General features: G+C 47.8%; 1 protein-coding gene across 1 annotated transcript in view; it reads left to right on the plus strand.

Moving 5' to 3' along the window:
• The window catches only part of plxna1b (plexin A1b), a 538,027-nt gene that overhangs the window by 501,377 nt on the left and 14,185 nt on the right, over positions 1-22,465 (plus strand). Inside the window, exons 23-29 of the mRNA XM_041191009.1 lie at positions 8,712-8,858; positions 10,717-10,876; positions 12,132-12,235; positions 13,266-13,362; positions 16,561-16,751; positions 18,867-19,036; positions 22,007-22,219. Of these exons, the coding sequence (XP_041046943.1) occupies positions 8,712-8,858; positions 10,717-10,876; positions 12,132-12,235; positions 13,266-13,362; positions 16,561-16,751; positions 18,867-19,036; positions 22,007-22,219 (1,082 nt within the window). The remainder of the gene's footprint in view (positions 1-8,711; positions 8,859-10,716; positions 10,877-12,131; positions 12,236-13,265; positions 13,363-16,560; positions 16,752-18,866; positions 19,037-22,006; positions 22,220-22,465) is intronic.

Here is a 22,465-nt window from a genome sequence, read left to right on the forward strand (position 1 = left end):
TGCCCCAGTGAGAGTCAGTGCCCATGGAACAGTACCCAAGTGAGAGTCAGTGCCTACAGAACTGTACCCAAGTGGGTGTCAGTGCCCACAGAACTGTATCCGAGTGAGAGTCAGTGCCCACAGAACTGTACCCAAGTGGGAATCAGTGCCCATAGAACTGTACCCAATGAGAGTCAGTGCCCACGGAACTGTACCTAAGTGGGAGTCAGTGCCCACAGAACTGTACCCAAGTGAGAGTCAGTACCCACGGAACTGTATCCAAGTGCGAGTCAGTGCCCAGTGAACTGTATCCAAGTGAGAGTCAGTGCCCACGGAACTGTACCCAAGTGAGAGTCAGTGCCCGTGGAACTGTACCCAAGTGAGAGTCAGTACCCCTGGAACTGTATCCAAGTGAGAGTCAGTGCCCACGGAACTGTACCCAAGTAAGAGTGCCCATGGAACTGTACCCAAGTGAGAGTCAGTCTTCAAGGAACTGTTCCCAAGTGGGAGTCAGTGCCCATGGAATTGTGCCCCAGTGAGAGTCAGTGCCTAGGGTACTGTACCCAACTGGGAGTCAGTGCCCATGGAATTGTGCCCCAGTGAGAGTCAGTGCCCATGGAACTGTACCCAAGTGAGAGTCAGTCTCCAAGGAACTGTACCCAAGTGGGAGTCAGTGCCCATGGAATTGTGCCCCAGTGAGAATCAGTGCCCATGGAACTTTACCCAAGTGGGAGTCAGTGCCCATGGATTTGTGCCCCAATGAGAGTCAGTGCCTAGGGTACTGTATCCAACTGGGAGTCAGTGCCCATGGACTTGTGCCCCAGTGAGAGTCAGTGCCCACAACTGTACCCAAGTGATAGTCAGTGCCCACGGAACTGTACCCAAGTGATAGTCAGTGCCAAGGAACTGTACCCAACTGGGAGTCAGTGCCCATGGAATTGTGCCCCAGTGAGAATCAGTGCCCATGGAACTTTACCCAAGTGGGAGTCAGTGCCCATGGATTTGTGCCCCAATGAGAGTCAGTGCCTAGGGTACTGTATCCAACTGGGAGTCAGTGCCCATGGACTTGTGCCCCAGTGAGAGTCAGTGCCCACAACTGTACCCAAGTGATAGTCAGTGCCCACGGAACTGTACCCAAGTGATAGTCAGTGCCAAGGAACTGTACCCAACTGGGAGTCAGTGCCCATGGAATTGTGCCCCAGTGAGAGTCAGTGCCTAGGGTACTGTACCCAACTGGGAGTCAGTGCCCATGGAACGGTATCCAAGTGAGAGTCAGTGCCCATGGAACTGTGCCCAAGTGAGAGTCAGTCTTCAAGGAACTATTCCCAAGTGGGAGTCAGTGCCCATGGAATTGTGCCCCAGTGAGCGTCAGTGCCTAGGGTACTGTACCCAACTGGGAGTCAGTGCCCATGGAACGGTATCCAAGTGAGAGTCAGTGCCCATGGAACTGTGCCCAAGTGAGAGTTAGTCTTCAAGGAACTGTTCCCAAGTGGGAGTCAGTTCCCATGGAATTGTGCCCCAGTGAGAATCAGTGCCCATGGAACTGTACCCAAGTGATAGTGCCCATGGAACTGTACCCAACTGGGAGTCAGTGCTCATGGAATTGTTCCCCAGTGAGAGTCAGTGCCTAGGGTACTGTACCCAACTGAGAGTCAGTGCCCATGGAACTGTATCCAAGTGAGAGTCAGTGCCCATGGAATTGTGCCCCAGTGAGAATCAGTGCCCATGGAACTTTACCCAAGTGGGAGTCAGTGCCCATGGAATTGTGCCCCAATGAGAGTCAGTGCCTAGGGTACTGTATCCAACTGGGAATCAGTGCCCATGGAATTGTGCCCCAGTGAGAGTCAGTGCCCACGGAACTGTACCCAAGTGATAGTCAGTGCCCACGGAACTGTACCCAAGTGATAGTCAGTCCAACAGAACTGTACCCAACTGGCAGTCAGTGCCCATGGAATTGTGCCCCAGTGAGAGTCAGTGCCTAGGGTACTGTACCCAACTGGGAGTCAGTGCCCATGGAACGGTATCCAAGTGAGAGACTGTGCCCAAGTGAGAGTCAGTCTCCAAGGAACTGTACCCAAGTGGGAGTCAGTGCCCATGGAATTGTGCCCCAGTGAGAATCAGTGCCCATGGAACTGTACCCAAGTGATAGTGCCCACGGAACTGTACCCAACTGGGAGTCAGTGCTCATGGAATTGTTCCCCAGTGAGAGTCAGTGCCTAGGGTACTGTACCCAACTGAGAGTCAGTGCCCGTGGAACTGTATCCAAGTGAGAGTCAGTGCCCATGGAACTGTACCCAAGTGAGAGTCAGTGCCCAGTGAACTGTATCCAAGAGAGAGTCAGTGCCCACAGAACTGTACCTAAGTGGGAATCAGTGCCCACGGAACTGTACCCAAGTGAGAGTCAGTACCCACGGAACTGTTTCCAAGTGAGAGTCAGTACCCACGGAACTGTATCCAAGTGAGAGTCAGTGCCCACGGAACTGTACCCAAGTGATAGTCAGTGCCCACGGAACTGTACCCAAGTGATAGTCAGTGCCCACGGAACTGTACCCAAGTGAGAGTCAGTGCCCACGGAACTGTATCCAAGTGAGTCAGTGCCAACGGAACTGTACCCAAGTGAGAGTCAGTACCCACAGAACTGTATCCAAGTGATAGTCAGTGCCCAGTGAACTGTATCCAAGTGAGAGTCAGTGCCCACAGAACTGTACCTATGTGGGAATCAGTGCCCACGGAACTGTACCCAAGTGAGAGTCAGTACCCAAGGAACTGTATCCAAGTGAGAGTCAGTACCCACGGAACTGTATCCAAGTGAGAGTCAGTGCCCACGGAACTGTACCCAAGTGATAGTCAGTGCCCACGGAACTGTACCCAAGTGATAGTCAGTGCCAAGGAACTGTACCCAACTGGGAGTCAGTGCCCATGGAATTGTGCCCCAGTGAGAGTCAGTGCCTAGGGTACTGTACCCAACTGGGAGTCAGTGCCCATGGAACGGTATCCAAGTGAGAGTCAGTGCCCATGGAACTGTACCCAAGTGAGAGTCAGTCTCCAAGGAACTGTACCCAAGTGGGAGTCAGTGCCCATGGAATTGTGCCCCAGTGAGAATCAGTGCCCATGGAACTGTACCCAAGTGATAGTGCCCATGGAACTGTACCCTAGTGGGAATCAATGCCCACAGAACAGTACCCAAGTGATAGTGCCCACAGAACTGTACCCAAGTGAGAGTCAGTACCCACAGAACTGTATCCAAGTGAGAGTCAGTGCCCAGTGAACTGTTTCCAAGAGAGAGTCAGTGCCCACAGAACTGTACCTAAGTGGGAATCAGTGCCCACGGAACTGTACCCAAGTGAGAGTCAGTACCCACGGAACTGTATCCAAGTGAGAGTCAGTACCCACGGAACTGTATCCAAGTGAGAGTCAGTGCCCACGGAACTGTACCCAAGTGATAGTCAGTGCCCACGGAACTGTACCCAAGTGATAGTCAGTGCCCACGGAACTGTACCCAAGTGATAGTCAGTGCCCACGGAATTGTGCCCCAGTGAGAGTCAGTGCCTAGGGTACTGTACCCAACTGGGAGTCAGTGCCCATGGAACTGTATCCAAGTGAGAGTCAGTGCCCATGGAACTGTACCCAAGTGAGAGTCAGTCTCCAAGGAACTGTACCCAAGTGGGAGTCAGTGCCCATGGAATTGTGCCCCAGTGAGAGTCAGTGCCCACGGAACTGTACCCTAGTGGGAGTCAATGCCCACGGAACAGTACCCAAGTGATAGTCAGTGCCCACGGAACTGTACCCAAGTGAGAGTCAGTGCCCACGGAACTGTATCCAAGTGAGAGTCAGTGCCCACAGAGCTGAACCCAGTGAGAGTCAGTGACCACATAAGTGTATCTCAGTGAGAGTCAGTGCCCACGGAACTGTACCCAAGTGAGAGTCAGTGACCACATAAGTGTATCTCAGTGAGAGTCAGTGCCCAGTGAACTGTACCCAAGTGAGAGTCAGTGCCCACAGAGCTGAACCCAGTGAGATTCAGTGCCCACAGAGCTGAACCCAATGAGAGTCAGTGACCACATAAGTGTATCTCAGTGAGAGTCAGTGCCCACGGAACTGTACCCAAGTGAGAGTCAGTGCCCACAGAGCTGAACCCAGTGAGATTCAGTGACCACATAAGTGTATCTCAGTGAGAGTCAGTGCCCACGGAACTGTACCCAAGTGAGAGTCAGTGCCCACAGAGCTGAACCCAGTGAGATTCAGTGCCCACAGAGCTGAACCCAGTGAGAGTCAGTGACCACATAAATGTATCTCAGTGAGAGTCAATGCCCACTGAATTGTATCCCAGCAGGAGGCAGGATACAAGATTCACTTAATAATCAGCAGCATACTGCAACTGAGAAGATGGTATGATTGGCATTCTGGTAGGACCAGATGAAACCAGGCAAAGTTGCATCTTCATCCAAGCAACTGCTGCGATTTAGTGAGCAGAATTTGAGCAGCTCATTCTGTCCTGGGAAAGCTGTTGTTTGACGACCATTCCGCTCCTCTGAGTCTCTCTATCAGTGTCTATCATACCCAGCGATGGTAGGTGAAAATGATTGCTGCTTTCTTTTTTCTTCATTGTCAAGACGTACAGGCCTCCTGAATACAGGCTGGTGGACAAGCGAAAGGGTGAGATTCAGGGGCACCAGATTTTCTTGGGAGCCCTTCATGTTGCCCCCTGTGGGACGTGGTCTTCAGCGAGCGGAATGGAGTTTTTTCCTTTTGTCCTTAAAAACCTTCTTTCTGGCTTCTGATTAACATTGCTTGCCTCAGTCACCATGGCAACCGTGATTCATGGATCCCCTTCTTTGAACTGTGAGATCAATTGCCTCAGGTTGTTGGGCAAGCGTGTGTGTACGTTTGCCTGAATGTTGCTCTGAAGCAGCACATTTTTATTTTCTTTTTTGAGTACTTTTTTTTTTAAACTGACAGGTTTTTCTTTTCTGGGAATCTCTCTGTTTTCTCCCTGTGCTGGTGGTAGAGTTACCAAATCTGATTGGACGTATTCGTGGAGATTTCATCGCTCCCTGCTTCCGCCATTGGTTGCCTCACCTGTCCATCTTCCTGGTTTCCCACCTTCTGTTACTGATTGGAAAACGGGTGGACTCCTCGTCACCTGATTGGATGACTCCACCAAACAGCCTTTCCCCCACCACCCCCCCCCCCCCCCCCCCCCACCACCTGCTTCCACCCATAAGCAAATCTACAAATACTTCTAAAACTAACGAACAAAATTACATCATTTGATCTTTAAAGTCACCTATGATTCTCCTCCTGGGCTTTTTGCTGGCAGCTGTGTCCTGGAGGTGAATCTACATTCACTAAAAAGAGAGACATGTGGCCGAAGCTTTTCATCTTGCGCTCATCAGGACAAGCACAAGAATACCAAATTTCAAACAATCTCAACAATTTCTACTGCAGGAGGAAAGAAGGGTGCTGATTGGCTGGCAAGGAGCCACCTTCACATGAAGAGTAATGTGGTCTTCCAAAGGCCTTGCCTAACATTCACTCCTCAACTTACACCAACGAAACAACTGGCTATCCCTCCCATTTGCTGTTGGTGGGACCTGCCTGTGCACATTGTCAACGGAATTTGCAACACAAACGGAGGCCATTCAGCCCTTCATTCCTGTGCCAGCTCTTTGATGGCCATCGGTGTGGGCTAGAATTCTACCTGGGCCACCGTTCTTCGACACCTTTCCTGAGTTCCTTGACATCTGTTCCTGCTTACGCCCCACGTTGATTGTGCCTTCCTGTCTTCCCCGACAGTATCTGATTCCCCTTTCTTCTCGCACTCTGAATTCATCCGACCCCCCATGTGATGAATGTTGTGGAAACAGAAGTTACTTTCTGTCACTACAGCATTGCAAGCTCTGTGGCTCCTGATGTGATTCTACACAGCTCGGGCAGGGATGGTGGTCAGTGCTCCTTGCCCAGTTTGCCAGGCCTCAGATAATTGGCTGAAAGAAGCTATGACATCAAGATATTTTCCCCCCCCAATCCTTCCTCACCCGACTGACTTTAATGAAGTCAAATTCACAGATTAAAGATAATTTTTGAGACAAGCGTGGTGTCGGAGGTCCTGGCTGTGATGTATGTGTGTTGAAGCTCGTTAGCAGCTGTCTGTTTAATTATCAGAGATGATAAGGAGATGCTAACAGCATATGGTGAGCGGAGGATTGTTAGTGTTCTCAATTGGAGTAAGCACAGGAGAGGCAAAATGAGGCACATAGGATTACCAGGAACAATCATGTGACTGTAACATGAATTAACAATATTGAAGTCTGGTTCTCTATCCAAGCTACTTTGAGCCAAGTGAGTTGTTCCGTCCTCCACTTTGTTTTTCTACTGTTTGATGCTCATCAAAGTTTTTCAATGTTTTGTTCAGTAAAGATGCCTGTTAGTCTCTGAAAGCTGTTTGCTCTTTGCTCGACTCTATGACAATAATTGTGGAGAATATATTCTTGCTCACTGAACTGCTTGCTATGTGTAAAGCCTTTCATCCTACTTCACCTATTGTGCTTATTCATGGCCTCACTGCTTCTATATCTTCTTCACTCTCCAGCTTTGTTCATGTATCTCTCTGCCTATTCTCCATGTTTCTCATTCTGATTCCTCATGTTCTTCAATCTGCGAAACACATTTTTGCTTCCTCTTTCTCTCTTTTCCCCCTCTCCCTCCCTTTTTCTTTTCTCCTTCCCTCTCATCTTCCTGCAACTGCGTCCCCAACCCTCTCTTTCTGTTTCTCTTTCTGTCTGTGAAAGTGAGGATGTACAGGAGGAGAGAGTGCATCTATTGAAGTATCTGAGCAAGGGCTTGTGGAAAAGACTGCTCTTGGATTCTTACTGCAGTCCCAATGGGGGTCGGACAAATTCCTTCATGCTCAGCTACGATGCCAGTAGAGTTCAGGGGCTATGCTGTCAGTGATGGGGGCAAAAACCATATGTGCCTTGGGGAAGGCAGGGGAGAATATGAGCTATTCACAATTTCTCCTTCATGAGCGTCAATCCTCCCAACGTTTGCTATTCTGGAGAAAGACACCCCGAATTCCAGTCTCCTCTAAGAACCAGTCTCCATGACAGCGAGTGAGGACCAACATGAAGCTAGTTCCAGCCCCACTACCGTTCACAAATTCAAGGCAAGGTTGATGTTTCTCTTTGGTGTATTCCTCATTTTTCTTCCCTGATGGAGTTAACTCCACGCCATGGTAGGGGGCCCATTGGCACAGGGCATATTCCAGAATTTTACCCAAGTAGCATTAATCACATTTGATGGTGCGTGTTGGCAGAGTCACATCATGGAGGGCCCATGTGGCAATATGGTTAATAACCCAGAGACCTGGGCTCATAATCCAGAGACTGCGAGTTCATGTCCCACTGACCCAGTTTGAGAATTTACACCGGCTTTTAAAGTAGAATTTTTTATTCTTTCATGAGATGTGCATTTGTTGCCCATCCCTAATTCCCCTTGGTGGGCTGTTTCAGAGGGGCAGTTAAGTGTCACCCACATTGCTGTGGGTCTAGAGTCACCTGTAGGTCAGATCGGGTAAGGCTGGCAGGTTTCCTTCTCTAAAGGACATTAGTGAACCAGGTGGTTTTTTAATGACAATTCATCGTCACTGTGGAACCTGGAACTATAAACCTGGCATCAGTGAAAGTAACTTCAAAGATGTTGGTTTTAGGGCAAGCAGAAGATTCCGTCCTTATCTGGCCTAGTCTATGAGTGACCCCAGTGGTTGACACTTAATGGCCCTCTGTAGCTCACCAAGCCACTCAGACCCAAAAGAAGGCCCACCAACACCTTCTTGGGGTAAGGACAGAAGAATTAGGAGAGCGAGTAGACCATGGAGCCCCTGGAGCCTGCTTCATCTTTCATGGCTGGTTTACCCCAAATCTTCTTTCCTGCCCCCATCCCCAGATCTGTAACTAGGAGATGGACTGTAAATGCCAACCTTGCCAGTGACACCACCATCCCAAGACTGAATCTTTTTTCAGAGAAAACTGCTTAACAGCAAGTTCTTTTTCCCTTTATTATTTCATGGGATGTGGGTATTGCTGGCAAGGTCAGCACTTGCTGCCCATCCCTAATTGCCCTTAAATTGAGGGGCTTGCTAGATCATTTCAGAGCACAGTTAAGAGTCTGTGTAAAGACAGCAGATTCCCTTCATTAGTGAGCCAGGTGGGTTTTTACAACAATCGATGATAGTTGTCACGGTCACCATTCCTGAGACGAGCTTCATATAACAGACTTACTAATTGAATTTAAGTTCCACCAGCTGCCGTGGTGGAATTTGAACCCATGTCCCCCAGAGCGTTAGCCTGGGCCTCTGGATTACTAGTCCAGTGACACTACCACCACGCTACCATCTCTCTCAACCTGCGATCTATGATTCAATGTTGTCTTCGTTTTACACTGGACTCCAATGGTTGAGGGGAGGTTAACTGCAGAGCGAGCAGGAACCTGTTTGCCCCTTCCTCCCCTCCATTATCCCCGGGGCGTTCCTTGAAGCCAGCTGCAGTGCCATCTGGACTGAGCTCAGTAAACCCTGCGATTGAACCCTTAGCCCTGTGGGGTAAGGACCAGCAATACCAATTCTTGCTTGGCGCTAAGAGGGGTGTTGCCGGTCTCTACATGAAACGGTTGGGCACCGAGAGACCAGGAGAGGTTGGGCTCATTCTTTCCCGTTGTTGCCTTGTGCTGTGCAGGAATGTGCCGGTGAGCCACTCTTCATGCTGTACTGCGCCATCAAACAGCAAATGGAGAAAGGACCCATCGATGCCATCACTGGGGAGGCTCGCTACTCTCTGAGTGAGGACAAGCTCATCCGGCAGCAGATTGACTACAAGACAGTGGTAAGTGCCTTGACCAGGGTTTCCCAAACCTTTACTGGTGTGACTCCAGCTTAATGCCTCAGAAATTGATTTGACCCTGGGGAGGGGGGTGGGTAGGGGTGGGGTGAGGTCACATCAGCTCCGAAGGTGAAGAGGGGTTTTAGCTCCTGAGTGGGAGAAGCTCATCGTGGTGAGAATTGTTTTAACTGCAGGGCTTTTTTTTTAAACAAACATCTACTTTTTGAGAGGTTTTATTTTGCAGCAGCAGCAACATGTCCTCAATCTGTCCCATTAGGGCCATGTCCACTGATTAGAAACACAAGCGAGGACTTAAAGCGGCCTCACAGCTGTTAGCGCTCAGTCTGAGCTCCATGGCAGCTCGCCGCCCCAAAATCTCGGTTTGGGGAACCCCAGCAGCTTGGATGTTCTCAGTCGTGGATACTGGGAGAGCTGCCTCTGCTCGTGAGGAGACTATGTGCTTTTTCATCTGTCAGCGCCAGGTTCCTCATCGTCAACAGGAAAAATCCTGGAACATTCCAAACTTGGCATTTAAAGTTACCACGCCCATCCCTCATGCCAATCTCGCGACTTCCTGTGCCAAGGTGATACATGAGCTGCAACATCTGTTGAGCTCAGTTACGCGGTAAATATTTAATTCGGATTCCAAATTCCAACCCCGTACGTGGTGGGAAATCAGCAGGATGTTCTGTTTAACTCCTTTTTGAAGCTGGAAGATTTATTTTGTGCCTTGCCCCGGATGTTTAAAAATTATTTTCACCCTCTCATATTCTTGGTGTTTTGCCCACTTGCTTCCCAGTTCCTTTCTCTCCGCACCCACCCCTCCGGCTCCTCCCTCTGTCCACCACCCCCCGACCCCCATCTCTCCTGAGCCTCACCCACATCCCCCACTCCCCTCCTCCTATCAACCCCACCCTAAGGGTTGAGATGAAGAGTCTCACCTCCTCTTCCATAACACCCCTGCTGGTTGATTATCGCAGGCTCAAACTGGGGTCATCGTAGAATCAGCAACAGGTTGCATTTATATAGCGCCTTTGGTGTGGCAATTCGTCCGGCAGTGCTTCACAGAGGCCACCATCAAACAGAATTTGACAGCGAGCTGCATGAGAGGTTAGGACTGCTGACCAAAAGTACATTTTACGGCCTCGGGATACCCGATACAGCACTTTACAGGCAATGCCACTGAAGTGTACTCACGGCTGAAATGTACGAAATAGGGGCAGCCAATTTATGCACAGCAAGCTCCCACAATTAGCAATGTGAAAATGGCCAGATGACCTGCTTTAGTGATGTTGGTTGAGGGTTGACTGTTGTTGGCCCTGGACACCAGGATTGAGTAACCCCCATGCTTGACTCTCCTGTGATTGGTGGCCATGGGATCTTCTACTGATCTTGCAGATGGGGGCCTCAGTTTAACATCTCATCCAAAGGATGGCACCTTCGACAAGTGCGGCATGTTTCCCAGCACAAGTGCCAGAATGGGGGGGGGGTCATTGATCGCACCCTGTAGGAACAAAGACTCTCCCACACTCAATGAAGTCCTTTATTTTTTTGAAGTGTGGTCTCTGTTGTCATGCAGGAAAAGCGGCAGCCAATTTTTGCACAGCAAGCTCCTACGATCAGCAATGTGATAAATGACCGGATAATCCGGATTTTGAGATGTCAGTTGGGCGGGGGGTAAACGTTGGCCCCGGGACCCTAATTCCGAGGAGGCGGTTTTCCGTAGAGCGGTCAGACGCAGAGAGAGGGCACTCTGAGAGGCACAATGGCACCGCTTTGGCGAGTGCCCTCGCTCTGTTTCCGCGAGGGGGGGGGGGGGGGGCACCGACGGCATGTGGATCACGTCTGCTTTCTTCAACAGACCCTGAACTGCGTGAACCCCGAGAATGAGAATGCCCCCGAGATCCCTGTCAAAGTGCTGAACTGCGACACTGTCATGCAAGTGAAGGATAAGTTATTGGATGCGTGCTACAAAGGCATCCCTTACTCACAGCGTCCCAAGGCAGCAGACATGGACCTCGGTAAGAGCCTGCGTTGATAAGCCGGCGTGGAGAAGGGGAAAATGGCTCAAACTGAAGAAACGGAGAAATCTTTCAAATAATAGCGCACGCAATAAATAATTATGGTCCTTAGATTGCACCTCATGGCGTTTCCCATAAACTGCCTCCTGCACATTTAGGTTTTAACATTTTTTTTTTGTTTGCAATGTTGCTGGATGTGCAAGCTGGTAACTGCGCAGTGGGAATAACTAGGCCCCTGGGCCTTGGTGAGCAACAGGATCAACGGCAGCCTGTCTCCCATCTTTAAATAATAACATTAAAAGGCTGAGGAATAAACCAAGGAAGGACAGGGAAGGCTGGGGTGAATTCAGTGTCAAATCAGGTACAGAATGAAAGAAAGAAAGATTGGATTAAAAGACAGAGAACAAAAGAAACACAAATGAAAATGAAGAAATATACGCAAAAAAAAAAGAAAAATTGACATTTTAAAAATCTCCAGCAACAATTGACTTTGTGCAGGAATGAGACTCCACACTTAGGGGCACAGACAGGAAGGGCTGAATGGCCACCTTCTCTGCTGCATTATTCTATGATTGATCACCTTCTGCAGTTGATGACCTTCATTAGCAATTATCAGTCCTTTGAAATGGTACTTACGCTGTTAATTACTAGACTTAGCTTTCCACACTGAATTTAATGGGCAATTAATACTCAAATGTGTCAACTTCATGGAACTCACTGGGAGGTTGAGGGCACGATGCTGTTTTGGAGAAGCTCATGGTGGAGTGACACAAACCGTCCAGCAATTTGTGGTGATTTGCAATTCACTCGCTACACGTTGGCAGCTGATTTACACATTAATAAGGGGGATTGCTGGTCAGACATCGTTCTTGTTTTGCCAACAAAATCTGGGCCTTCGCCTGGGCATGCAAAGCAAAAAGTCAGCCTCATTCCCTATCCTCCTTATGGCTAAACAGTGACCCCTGCTGGAAAGCACGCATGCACTGACTTACAATGACGAGAGGACGAGGAGGGGTGGGCATGGTGCCTCATGCAGTCAAACAGCTGGCCTGCTTGCGCTCGCTGTCTAAAAACGGAGACTTGAGTTTGGTGCCTGTATCACAATTAGCCAATAGCCTCCTCTTTCTCAGAAGGATTAAAAGCGGGGAGGGTGCAGAGGGTGGGGTTGAGCAAGTGAAGTTAGCTGTGGAAGTGTGAAACCTTGAGGCAGGCGTCAGATATAGAGTGCGATCTCATTTTCTTTCCTCTTCCTCAGAATGGCGGCAGGGGAGAATTGCGCGAATAATTCTCCAGGACGAAGATGTGACGACAAAGATAGATAATGACTGGAAACGTCTGAATACACTGGCACACTACCAGGTATTGCCCTGAGGGAGGTGCGCAGGTGAATTAGCAATCCTCATACTGCCTGAAATCCCACCCCATACTTGTGTCTAACCAGAAGGAAAGCCTTAGCAAGATGTTTGTAACCTTCCTTGCCGCTTGCAGGCGCTTCAAAATGTTTCCGTTAATTCGCAGGAGGAGCGGCATGAGTCATCGGGACTATTTCTACTGGAGCAGAGAAGGCTAAAAGGAGATTTAATGGAGGTTTTTTTTTAAAATGCTGATGGGTTTTGGTAGAGTAATGTAGAGTTGCTGAACAGGGAGCTCACAGATTTGAAATCGTTGCTGAGGCGAGGGGAGAGATATCGGGAGATAAAAAGAGAAGAAAAACAAAGCCGTGCATTTATATAGCGCTTTTCACAACCACCGGATGTCTCAAAGCGCTTTACAGTCAGTGAAGTACCTTTTGAAGTGTGGTCACCGCCGCAATGTAGGCAATGCAGCAGCCAATTCAGTGCACAGCAAGCTCCCACGAACAATAATGTGATAACGACCCAGATAACCTGTCTTTGTGATGTTGACTGAGGGATGGATGTTGGCCCCAGGACACCGGGGAGAACCCGCCCTGCTCTTCTTCAAAATAGTGCCATGGGATCTATTTACACCCACCTGAGCAGGGAGCTGGGGCCTCTGTTTAATGCTTCATCTGAGAGACCGCACCTCTGACAGTGCAGCACTCCCTCAGTACTGCACTGGAGTGTCAGTGTAGGTTTTTGATCTTATAGCCTGGAATGCTTTGCTATGGGTAGTGGTGGGGGCAGAGGCCACTGTATCGCTTCGGATGAAATTGGTTAAATATTTGAAGCAGGTGAAGATACAGGACAGCGGGGAGTGAGCCGGGCTGTGGGATTAGTTTTGGATCTCTCTGACAAAGCGCAGGCAGTGACATGATGGGCCTAATGGTTGTCTTCTGTGCTGCAGCCTGAGGGGACGGTGCTGGACAATTGTTTTTTTTCCCCCCTTCCTTCTCTCGTTCAGTCTAACTTTTTAACTTTGCTTCTCCTAGGTGACAGATGGATCTTTGATAGCACTTGTACCGAAACAAACCTCAGCCTACAATATCTCCAATTCCTCCACATTCACCAAATCCCTCAGCCGCTATGGTAAGTCTGGCACAGACTGGTATCACTCTTTGATAGATGATAACCCAACATTCCTAGGTTACATTGTCCCTTCACCAGCACTACAGAGAGTGCAAAGACCCAAATCCCTAAATGCAGTGACACAGATTAATAGGGCCCTTAGAAAAAACAAACCAAGCACTAGGGCTTATTCTTTTGTAGGGGGATAGACTTGAAGAGTAGGAAGTGTTGGTAGCATTGTTTTGAACCTTGATCAAACCACACCTGCAGTGTTCTGTACAATTCTAGTTGCCATATTATAAAAAAAGGTTTACAGGGATGATGCCAGGAATGTGAGGGTCTATCTAGCAGGAGGGGATGTAAAAGCTGGGTCTCTTCTCTCTTAAAAGGAGAAGGCTGAGGGGTGACCTAGTAGAGTTCTTTAAAATGATGAAAGGTTTTGACTGAGTGGATAGAGAGAGAATGTTTCCTCTTGAGGGGAAGAGCATAACTGGAGGCCATCGATATAAGAAAATCGCTAAGAAATCCAATCAGGAATTCAGGAGAAACTTCTTTACCCAGAGAGTGGTGAGAACGTGGAACTTGCTCCCACAAGGAGTGGTTGATGTGAATGTATTTGATGCATTTAAGGGGAGACTAGATAAGTATATGAGGGAGAAGGGGATAGAGGGTAACGATGGTAGATTTAGATGAGGAAAGATGGGAAGGGACTCGAATGGAGCATAAACACCAGCATGGACTGGTTGGGCCAAATGGCCTGTTTCTGTATCGTATTCCCTATGTAATCCTGTGGAACCAAGTGAATAACACCCGAAAGGATATTCCAATATGAATTGAGTGGTGGCCGGTGAAAGCCTTCACTGACCCTGATCGGTTCCTTATTTCTGGTTTAGTTACTTCTGCCATATACCAGTCAGGTTATGTTCTCAACATGTCCCCAGACATGATTTAAATGCAGTCTTTGGTTAATCACTCAATCAATGTCTGTCTTATGTCTTTAACCTTCATCCCAGTCATGTCATGTGGAATGCTGTCCCTCATGCAGAAGTTGAAATGCAGAGTAAACCAGAAGCGTTGAAGCATTCACAAGGTCATTGATTTTTGTCCAGGATCATAGTTTAAACATTCATCGATTTCTTCCCCCCTCCCTCCACCCCCCCACCTGCCAATTGTACCTGAAGCTACAGAGGCCCAGAGATACAGTAAAAAAAAACATGTTTGCTGAGCATGAGAGGTGGGAGTCTCAAGGAGCCGAGTGTTAACAATACCACTTCGTTAGACCATAGATCTAGCATGATCCCCGGGATCGTTCTATGCTCTCAGCAGGAGAAGGCAGCATCTTGCATTTATATAGCACCTTTAACTTCGTAGAACATTCCAGGGTGATTCACAGAAGCGTAACCAGACGCAAGTTGATAACTGAGTCAAAGACTGAGACATTAGGACAAAGAGGTAGCTATTAATGAATATCTTACAGGAAGAAAGAGGGGCAGAGAAGTCTAGGGAGGAACTTCCAGAGCTTTGGGCCCAGGCAGCTGAAGGCACAGCCACCAATAACACAGGGCAGAAACTGGGGAATGCAAAAGAGCCTAAAATTGGGGGAAGCACAGATTCCTTGGGGTAGAATTTTCAGCTTGGCATGCTCGAGTGTGAAATAGTGTGCGATGACGCTGGGGGAGGGTCCCGATGTCATTGCGCGCTCGCACGATATTTCAGTCGGGCGCGCGCAAGAGTCGGAAGCAGACCCGTCAACAATTAGGAGGCCTATTAAGGCCATCAAAGCAGCAACTGATGGTGATTTTTTCACTTCCCGTCCAATGCTACGGTTGGGGGTGGGGGTCGAATCTGCCAGGCGGACTTTGCCTTTTTGGTGAAACCTCATCCAAGGGTGCGGGATGAGGTTCCTGCTATTAATTTGAAAAAAAAAATGTTTGGACAGAATTTTCATCACCTGTGTTTTCACCTGAATGAATCTGATGTGTGGATGTTTTTTTTCTGCGGTTTCAAATCTTTATTGATTGGTTTTAAATTCTTCAGCTCAGTTAATTGACCAGCCAGCATGAACGAAATCGCGATCGGGAGCCGATCGCAGTCGGTGGTCAGTTCCTTGGCTGCTCCCGGGCCTGCAGACCTGAAAATTCTATCCTTGGAGTAGAATTGGAGTAGTCAGGGAAAGGTTCTGGTTACAGAGATTGTTGAGACGTTGGTGGAAGGTTGAGGTTTGACTTACATAGGGAGTCTTGTCAGTCTGACCTCCATTCTTGGTGTTACTGTTACGTTAATTGCATTGTTAGGCTTAAAGGTGAACAAATAAAGGGTAAGTATTGTGTTCAACAACTTCAGACCGTGAACTCTGTCCTCCATCTTGATATATTTTTATATTTTTTTCCAACTCCCTCCCCCCACAAGAGCTAGTCTGTAACTTCAAATCATGTTTTGCTTTTAGAGAGGACTGACTCTTTTTCTGCTATTAACACATTCTGCTTCCTGACCTTTATGCCACTATTAACACCTGCCTTAGTCTTTAACACCATCAGTACCACTCCCTTTGTCTTGTATCCATGACATCTTTGTCAAATCTGTTCTGAGCTCCTTCCCATCCCTGATCCTCTATTTTATTCTACCTGCTCCACCCCCACTTCAACAGTATAAAACCCATCACATTTCTGAAATAAAAACAGAAAATGCCAGGTAAAAACTCAGCAGGTCTGGCAGCACCTGTGGAGAGAGAAACACAGTTAACGTTTCAAGTCCATATGACTTCTTCAGATCACATTTCTACCTCTCTTCAGCTCTGCAGAAAAGTCATACGGACTAGAAGCAATAAGTATGTTTCCCTCCCCACAGATGCTGCCAGATCTGAGTTTTTCCAGCATTTTCTGCTTTTATTTCAGGTTTCCAGCAACTTCAGTATTTTGCTTTTATATAAGTAGAGGGTATTGATTGATTAAGTATCTTGAGCATATATAAGAAGGGACCGCTGGGACATTGGGGTGTTGGTAGGTAAAGATATGTAATGCTGCATCCTGTGAATAAACCTACCATCAAGAAAAGGAGCTGTGTAGTTTCGTACTTCATCTAGCAGGGATCCATCTCACACTCGACCTCGGTTACTGATTTGAAGTTGAGCATATCCTGGAGCTGTTACAATGCAGTGTTACAAAATGCTGGTACTACTGGAGCCCTGTCATCACCTCCTCCCTCCACACTCCCTTACAGAGAGTATGTTGCGCACTGCCAGCAGCCCAGACAGCCTGCGATCTCGGACGCCCATGATCACCCCAGACCTGGAGAGCGGGACAAAACTCTGGCACCTGGTCAAGAACCACGACCACATGGACCAGAGGGAAGGGGACCGAGGCAGCAAGATGGTGTCCGAGATTTACCTGACCCGCCTCCTCGCCACCAAGGTAAGCCACTCCTGCTTCTTTGTGGGAATGCAAGGCCTCTGTTGTTGGGAGGGAAGAGCGCTACCCACTGAACCAAGACTGACGCCAGTGTTGGGTGAGTTCATCACTAACTCATTGGGTGAAAAAGTTCTGACACTAAAAGAAACATATAGGGGAAAAATTTTCCCCCGGTCAGGGGCGGGGGGTGGTTGTCCAGGGGTGGGCGTGAACCCGATTGACGCCCCCAACCGGGAACGTGCCGCCATTTTATGTGGGCGGGCCAATTAAGGAGTTGCCTCAGGGAGATTAGTTTGACATGTGTTAATTTAAATAAAGGTGGAAAAAAAACTTTTAAAACTTGTCCCCTCATGTGACACTGTCAAAGGAGTAATGTTAAAATTTTTATTAGACTTTAAGACACTTCATGAAACCTCATCCCGCCCGTGGATGAGGTTTCATGAAAAATGTGAAGGCCGCCTGGGCTGTTCACCTACACCCCCACCTTAAGGTTGGACGGGCAGCTCAGCTAATTGAATTAGTTACTATTTAATTGGCCTTAATAGACCTTTGACCATTTGGTGAGTGCGCAGTCTACTCGGTTGCATGCCCACTGAACTGAATATCTAAATGACAAGTGGTATCACCGGGACACACACACCCGACATCGCCCAGCATCATTTTACGCATCGGCGAGCGGGCGGGTCCTGTCCCCCACTCACCGACCAGAGCATTCTGCCCTTGGTGTAGATTTCCCTCTTCAATCTCAATCTGCACATGACGTGAGCTACTAATTAATTAATTCAGGAAATGATGAGTTTTGCTAAGTAACTTGAATTTTCAGCCATTTGGTTTAATTCTCTGTGCATGGTGAGTGTCCAGTCCCTCAATAGCTACATCGTTATTGCAGATGCTTCATGGCTTTCAAACTCTGAAAATGCTTCATCGTTTTGCACTGTCCAGCCCACCCTCAGCTCTTCAACTCACTTCAGCCAACTTCAGTATTGTTTGATGAATTGTGTTCTTCTGGTAAATCACTGCCTAGGCCCCAGCTGGTGTTGTGTGTCCAATTCTGGGCACTGCAGTTTAGGAAGGATGTCAAGGCCTTACTGAGGATGAGGGCGAGTACTAGAGTAGTGCACGAGTGAGGGACTTCAGCGATGCGGAGAGACAAGGGAAGGTGGAATTGTTCTCCATAGAGCAGATTCTAAATTCTTAGAGTACTCGACAGGGTAGATGCTGAGAGGATGTTTCCCCCGGATGGAGAGTCTCGATTGAGGGTCATTGTCTCAGGACAATGAGTTGGCCATTTAGGACTTAGATGGGGAGAAATTTCTCCACTCAAATCTTTGGACTTCTGTACTCTGACGGTTCTGACTGCTCCGTCATTGGGTCTATTTAAGACTGATGTCGATAGATTTTTGGGCATGAGGGGAATCGAGGTGTAGAAGTAGGGGAGTTGGAGTTGAGGTAGATGAGCAGCCATGATCTCACTGAATGGCTGAGCCGGCTCGAGGGGCTGAGTGGCCTACTCCTGCTCCTATTCCTTATGTTCTTGTATTTTATATAATTGACGAACAAAGGTCCTGTAGTGGAGGGTATCACCCCCAGAAGACTGAGCAGTGGGCGAATGAGACCCAAGCCAATCAAACACAGTGAGAAGATGGCATGAAGCTTGGGTTTTTACAGTCTGTTCAACCATCTCCTTACAGCTTAACAGGGAACAAGAGGGTAAAATTCAGGGAGGCAATGACTACACCAGGCTCCATAAAACAGAGAAAAATTCAAAATAGGGAGAAACACTCAACTTAAAGATGGAGCGTTGGAAGGAATCTAAGAACAGGACTCAGCCATTCAAATGCTTGAGCCTGTTCTGCCTTTCAATTAGATCATGACTGGATCTGAATCTTAACTCCATCTGTATTGCCTGAGCTCCACAGCCCTTCATATCCAACAAAATGGGAGAGAGGCCATCAGACTAACCCCCTCCAATATCCTGTTTGGGAGGGTCAAGGAGGAGGTCAGGAGGGTCTCGGGATTCCGGTCTCGGACTCCGGTTTGGAGTGGTTGAAGGGGAAATATGTCACTGGCCCAAATCGCAAATCGCAGCGCTGACTTTAACTGGCTTTCCTCTTTCAGGGAACCCTGCAGAAGTTTGTGGATGACCTGTTTGAGACAATATTCAGCACAGCACACAGGGGCAGTGCCCTTCCTCTTGCAATCAAATATATGTTTGACTTTCTGGACGAGCAGGCAGACAAACACCTGATCACTGACCATGATGTGCGACATACCTGGAAGAGTAACTGGTGAGCATTTACACGGCGGTGGGGGGGGTGTTGCTGAATCTTAACGGGATGTGGGCAAAATGTCCCTTGGATCTTCGCAGTTGCAGTGTGAAGTTTGGAATGTCCCATTTATGTTGTCAAATGGAGGGTTTTCAGCAAACTCTCCTCAGAATGCCCATTATTTTCTCTGGTTTTATCTGGAATTAAATGTCTGATGACCACAAAACCGTCGCCGATTACCACAAAAACCCATCCTTCCTTTATGGAAGGAAAAGTGTTGTCCTCACCTGGTCTGGCCTACACGTGACTCCAGACCCACAGAAATATGGCTGACTCTTAAATGCCCTCTGTACTAGGGGGCCAACTAGGAAGAGTCATAAATGCTGGCCTAGCCAGTGACACCCACATCGCATGAACAAACTTTTTAAAAAAAAAGACCCACACCAATGCGGTTGACTGTTAAAAATGCCCTCTGAAGGAGGGCAATTAGGGATGGGCCTAGCCAGCAATGCTCACATCCTGTGAACGAATAAAAACAAGTCTCTGGTTTTGCTTAAAGTTTGACCTCCCCTACTGACTCAGGGATAAGCTGAAAGAGGTCTTGGTGGGTGACATTCATCTCTAACACCCTACTAAATTGGCTGGGCAGAAACGTTCCAAATTCAGAACATCTTGTCTTCAACACAGACTCGTTCGGTTTTAGGCCCAGACAAGACACGAGTGGCCATTGGGAAATGCCACCTGATTGGAACTGGCATTGGCTATTTAGAAGAACCTTTGCAATGCTCTACAATATTGTGCAATTCTAGAATGGCTCGAGTGACAGTTGTTCAACTTGAACTAGTGTCAGGAACCCAATCTCTGATTAACGCTTCCATGAAACCATGAGGGCTTTGGAAGTTCTTCAACCTTAAAAATAGTGTATAGACACAGGCATGGTGGGCTGTATTGCCGCCTTTGCTCTCTGATTCTATTAATGCAAGTTGTTGTTGATTAACAACAGAGCTGTCAGCTTTTTGCTGTTGAATCTGTGGCCATGTTAGGTATCTGATGTTCATCTCGTCTGCACACAGTTTGCGTATTGTGAACCTCAGGGAAGCCTACAGAAAGTTCCAATTCCTGTTCCCTTTAATCTGCATCTCACTGAGGCACCAGCCCCAAGAACAGCTCCACCAAACAAATAAATATCAGCACCAATCAGACTGGCCTTCCAGGGGACGGGTTCCTGGGGCACAAGTGACTCCTGGGCAGCGGGTTGGACAACCTTGATCCAGGGGTTCATGGAATTCTGAGAAATTCTCTTCAGAATGCCCATCATGGGGTGTGGGCATCACTGGCAAGGCCAGTATTTGTTGCCCGTCCCTAATTGCCCTTGAACTGAGTGCTTTGCTAGGCCAATTTAGAGGGCAGTCAAGAGTCAGCCACATTGCCTTGTGTCTGGAGTCATATGTGGGCCAGACCAGGTAAGGACGGCAGATTTCCTTCCCTACAGGACATTAGTGAACCATATGGGTTTTTACCACAATTGATGAGAGATTCATGGTCACCATCAATGATTTCAATTCCTGATTTATAAATTTGGAGCAGCTGTGGCGGGATTTGAACCTGTGTCCCTGGGTTTCTGGATTATTAGTTTAACCACATTACCACTTTGCCACTGTGCCCCTCCAAATCCAGGTGGGTTAAAAGTATGTAGAGTACACGATGCTGTGTTTGCACCTTTTTGGTGTTTACCACAGTCCAACGTGACTGTTATCTATTGCTCATACACATGAAAAGACAAGCTGGTCCTGCAAGTCTACCCTCCACCACAATGGCTCAATGGTTGTGGTTGAACACTCCATTCCTTCTCTCCAGCCTTCTGTGGCCATTTAACCTCTGGGGAGAGGTTAAGGAAAAACTCAGCACCAATAAAGGAACATTCCTATATATATAAAAACAAAAAACTGTGGATGCTGGAAATCAAAAACAAAAACAAAAATACCTGGAAAAACTCAGCAGGTCTGGCAGCATCTGCAGAGAGGAACACAGTTAACGTTTCGAGTCCGTATGAATCTTCAACAGAACTAAGTAAAAATAGAAAAGAGGTGAAATATAAGCTGGTTTAAGTGTGTGTGTGTGTGTGTGTGTGTGTGTGTGTGGGGGGGGGGGGGTGGGGGGGTGGAAGGGGGGGTGTTGGGACAAGAGAGCTGGATAGAGGGCCAGTGATAGGTGGAGATAACCAAAACATGTCACAGACAAAAGGACAAAGAGGTGTCGAAGGTGGTGATATTATCTATGGAATGTGCTAATTAAGGGTAGAAAGCAGGACGAGCAAGGTGCAGATAGCCCTAGTGGGGGTGGGGTGGGGTGGGGGGAAGGGATCGAAATAGGCTAAAAGGTAGAGATAAAACAATGGATGGAAATATATTTAAAAATAATGGAAATAGGTAGGAAAAAAATCTATATAAATTATTGGAAAAAACAAAAAGATGGAAAAACAGAAAGGGGGTGGGGATGGAGGAGAGGGTTCATGATCTAAAATTGTTGAACTCAGTATTCCGTCCGGAAGACTGTCCTCAGCCCTTCAAGGCAACAGAGACCAGACCAGAAAATCACCTGGGCCGAGTATTATCAATACAGCCATTTCCCTCCATTTGATGCAATCTCTACCTCAGTCAGGATCTGCTCCAGCTCTTTCTTGAAGGCAAAAAAGTCAGCACCTGACACACTAATCGACACCACATTCCACTCTCTAGGCAAAGAAGGACCGTCTGACACCTTATATGCCCTTACATAGTTAAACTCATGTTTCTGGTCAAACTGGAATAATCTATCAACAGGGACAGCATCTACCCCTGTGATTATTTTACTGATCCCTATCAAGTTGCATCTTAAGTCTACACATCTCCAAAGTAAATAGTAAAATATTGGTAAGTTGGTGATTTTACTTTTGACATTGATTTTCCTTCCAACTAATGTCCTCAACTTTTCTTTATTTCGTCTCTCCAGTCTACCTCTACGATTTTGGGTGAATGTTATAAAAAATCCCCAGTTTGTCTTTGACATTCACAAGAACAGTATTACTGACGCCTGCCTCTCTGTGGTGGCACAGACTTTCATGGACTCCTGTTCCACCTCTGAGCATAAACTGGGCAAGGACTCACCCTCAAACAAACTACTGTACGCAAAAGACATTCCAAACTACAAAAACTGGGTGGAGAGGTACGTGAGATGTTGCTTTGCTTTCAGTGGGTTTGGCTTGGCAATGTTGGGTGGGGAGGGGACTCCTAACATATTAGCTGTATTATTAAAATAAAAATCTGCCTCAGCATCCCATAAGAAATGGAAATATTAGGAGCAAAGGGACAGGAAGAGGCCATTTTTCAGCTTGTTTCAGTTAGATCATGGCTGATCTGTATCTTAACTCCATCTGCCAACTTTGCTTCCCATATCCCTTGATGCCGTTGC

The sequence above is a fragment of the Carcharodon carcharias genome, chromosome 7, assembly GCF_017639515.1.
Source record: "Carcharodon carcharias isolate sCarCar2 chromosome 7, sCarCar2.pri, whole genome shotgun sequence".
Lineage (NCBI taxonomy): Eukaryota > Metazoa > Chordata > Chondrichthyes > Lamniformes > Lamnidae > Carcharodon > Carcharodon carcharias.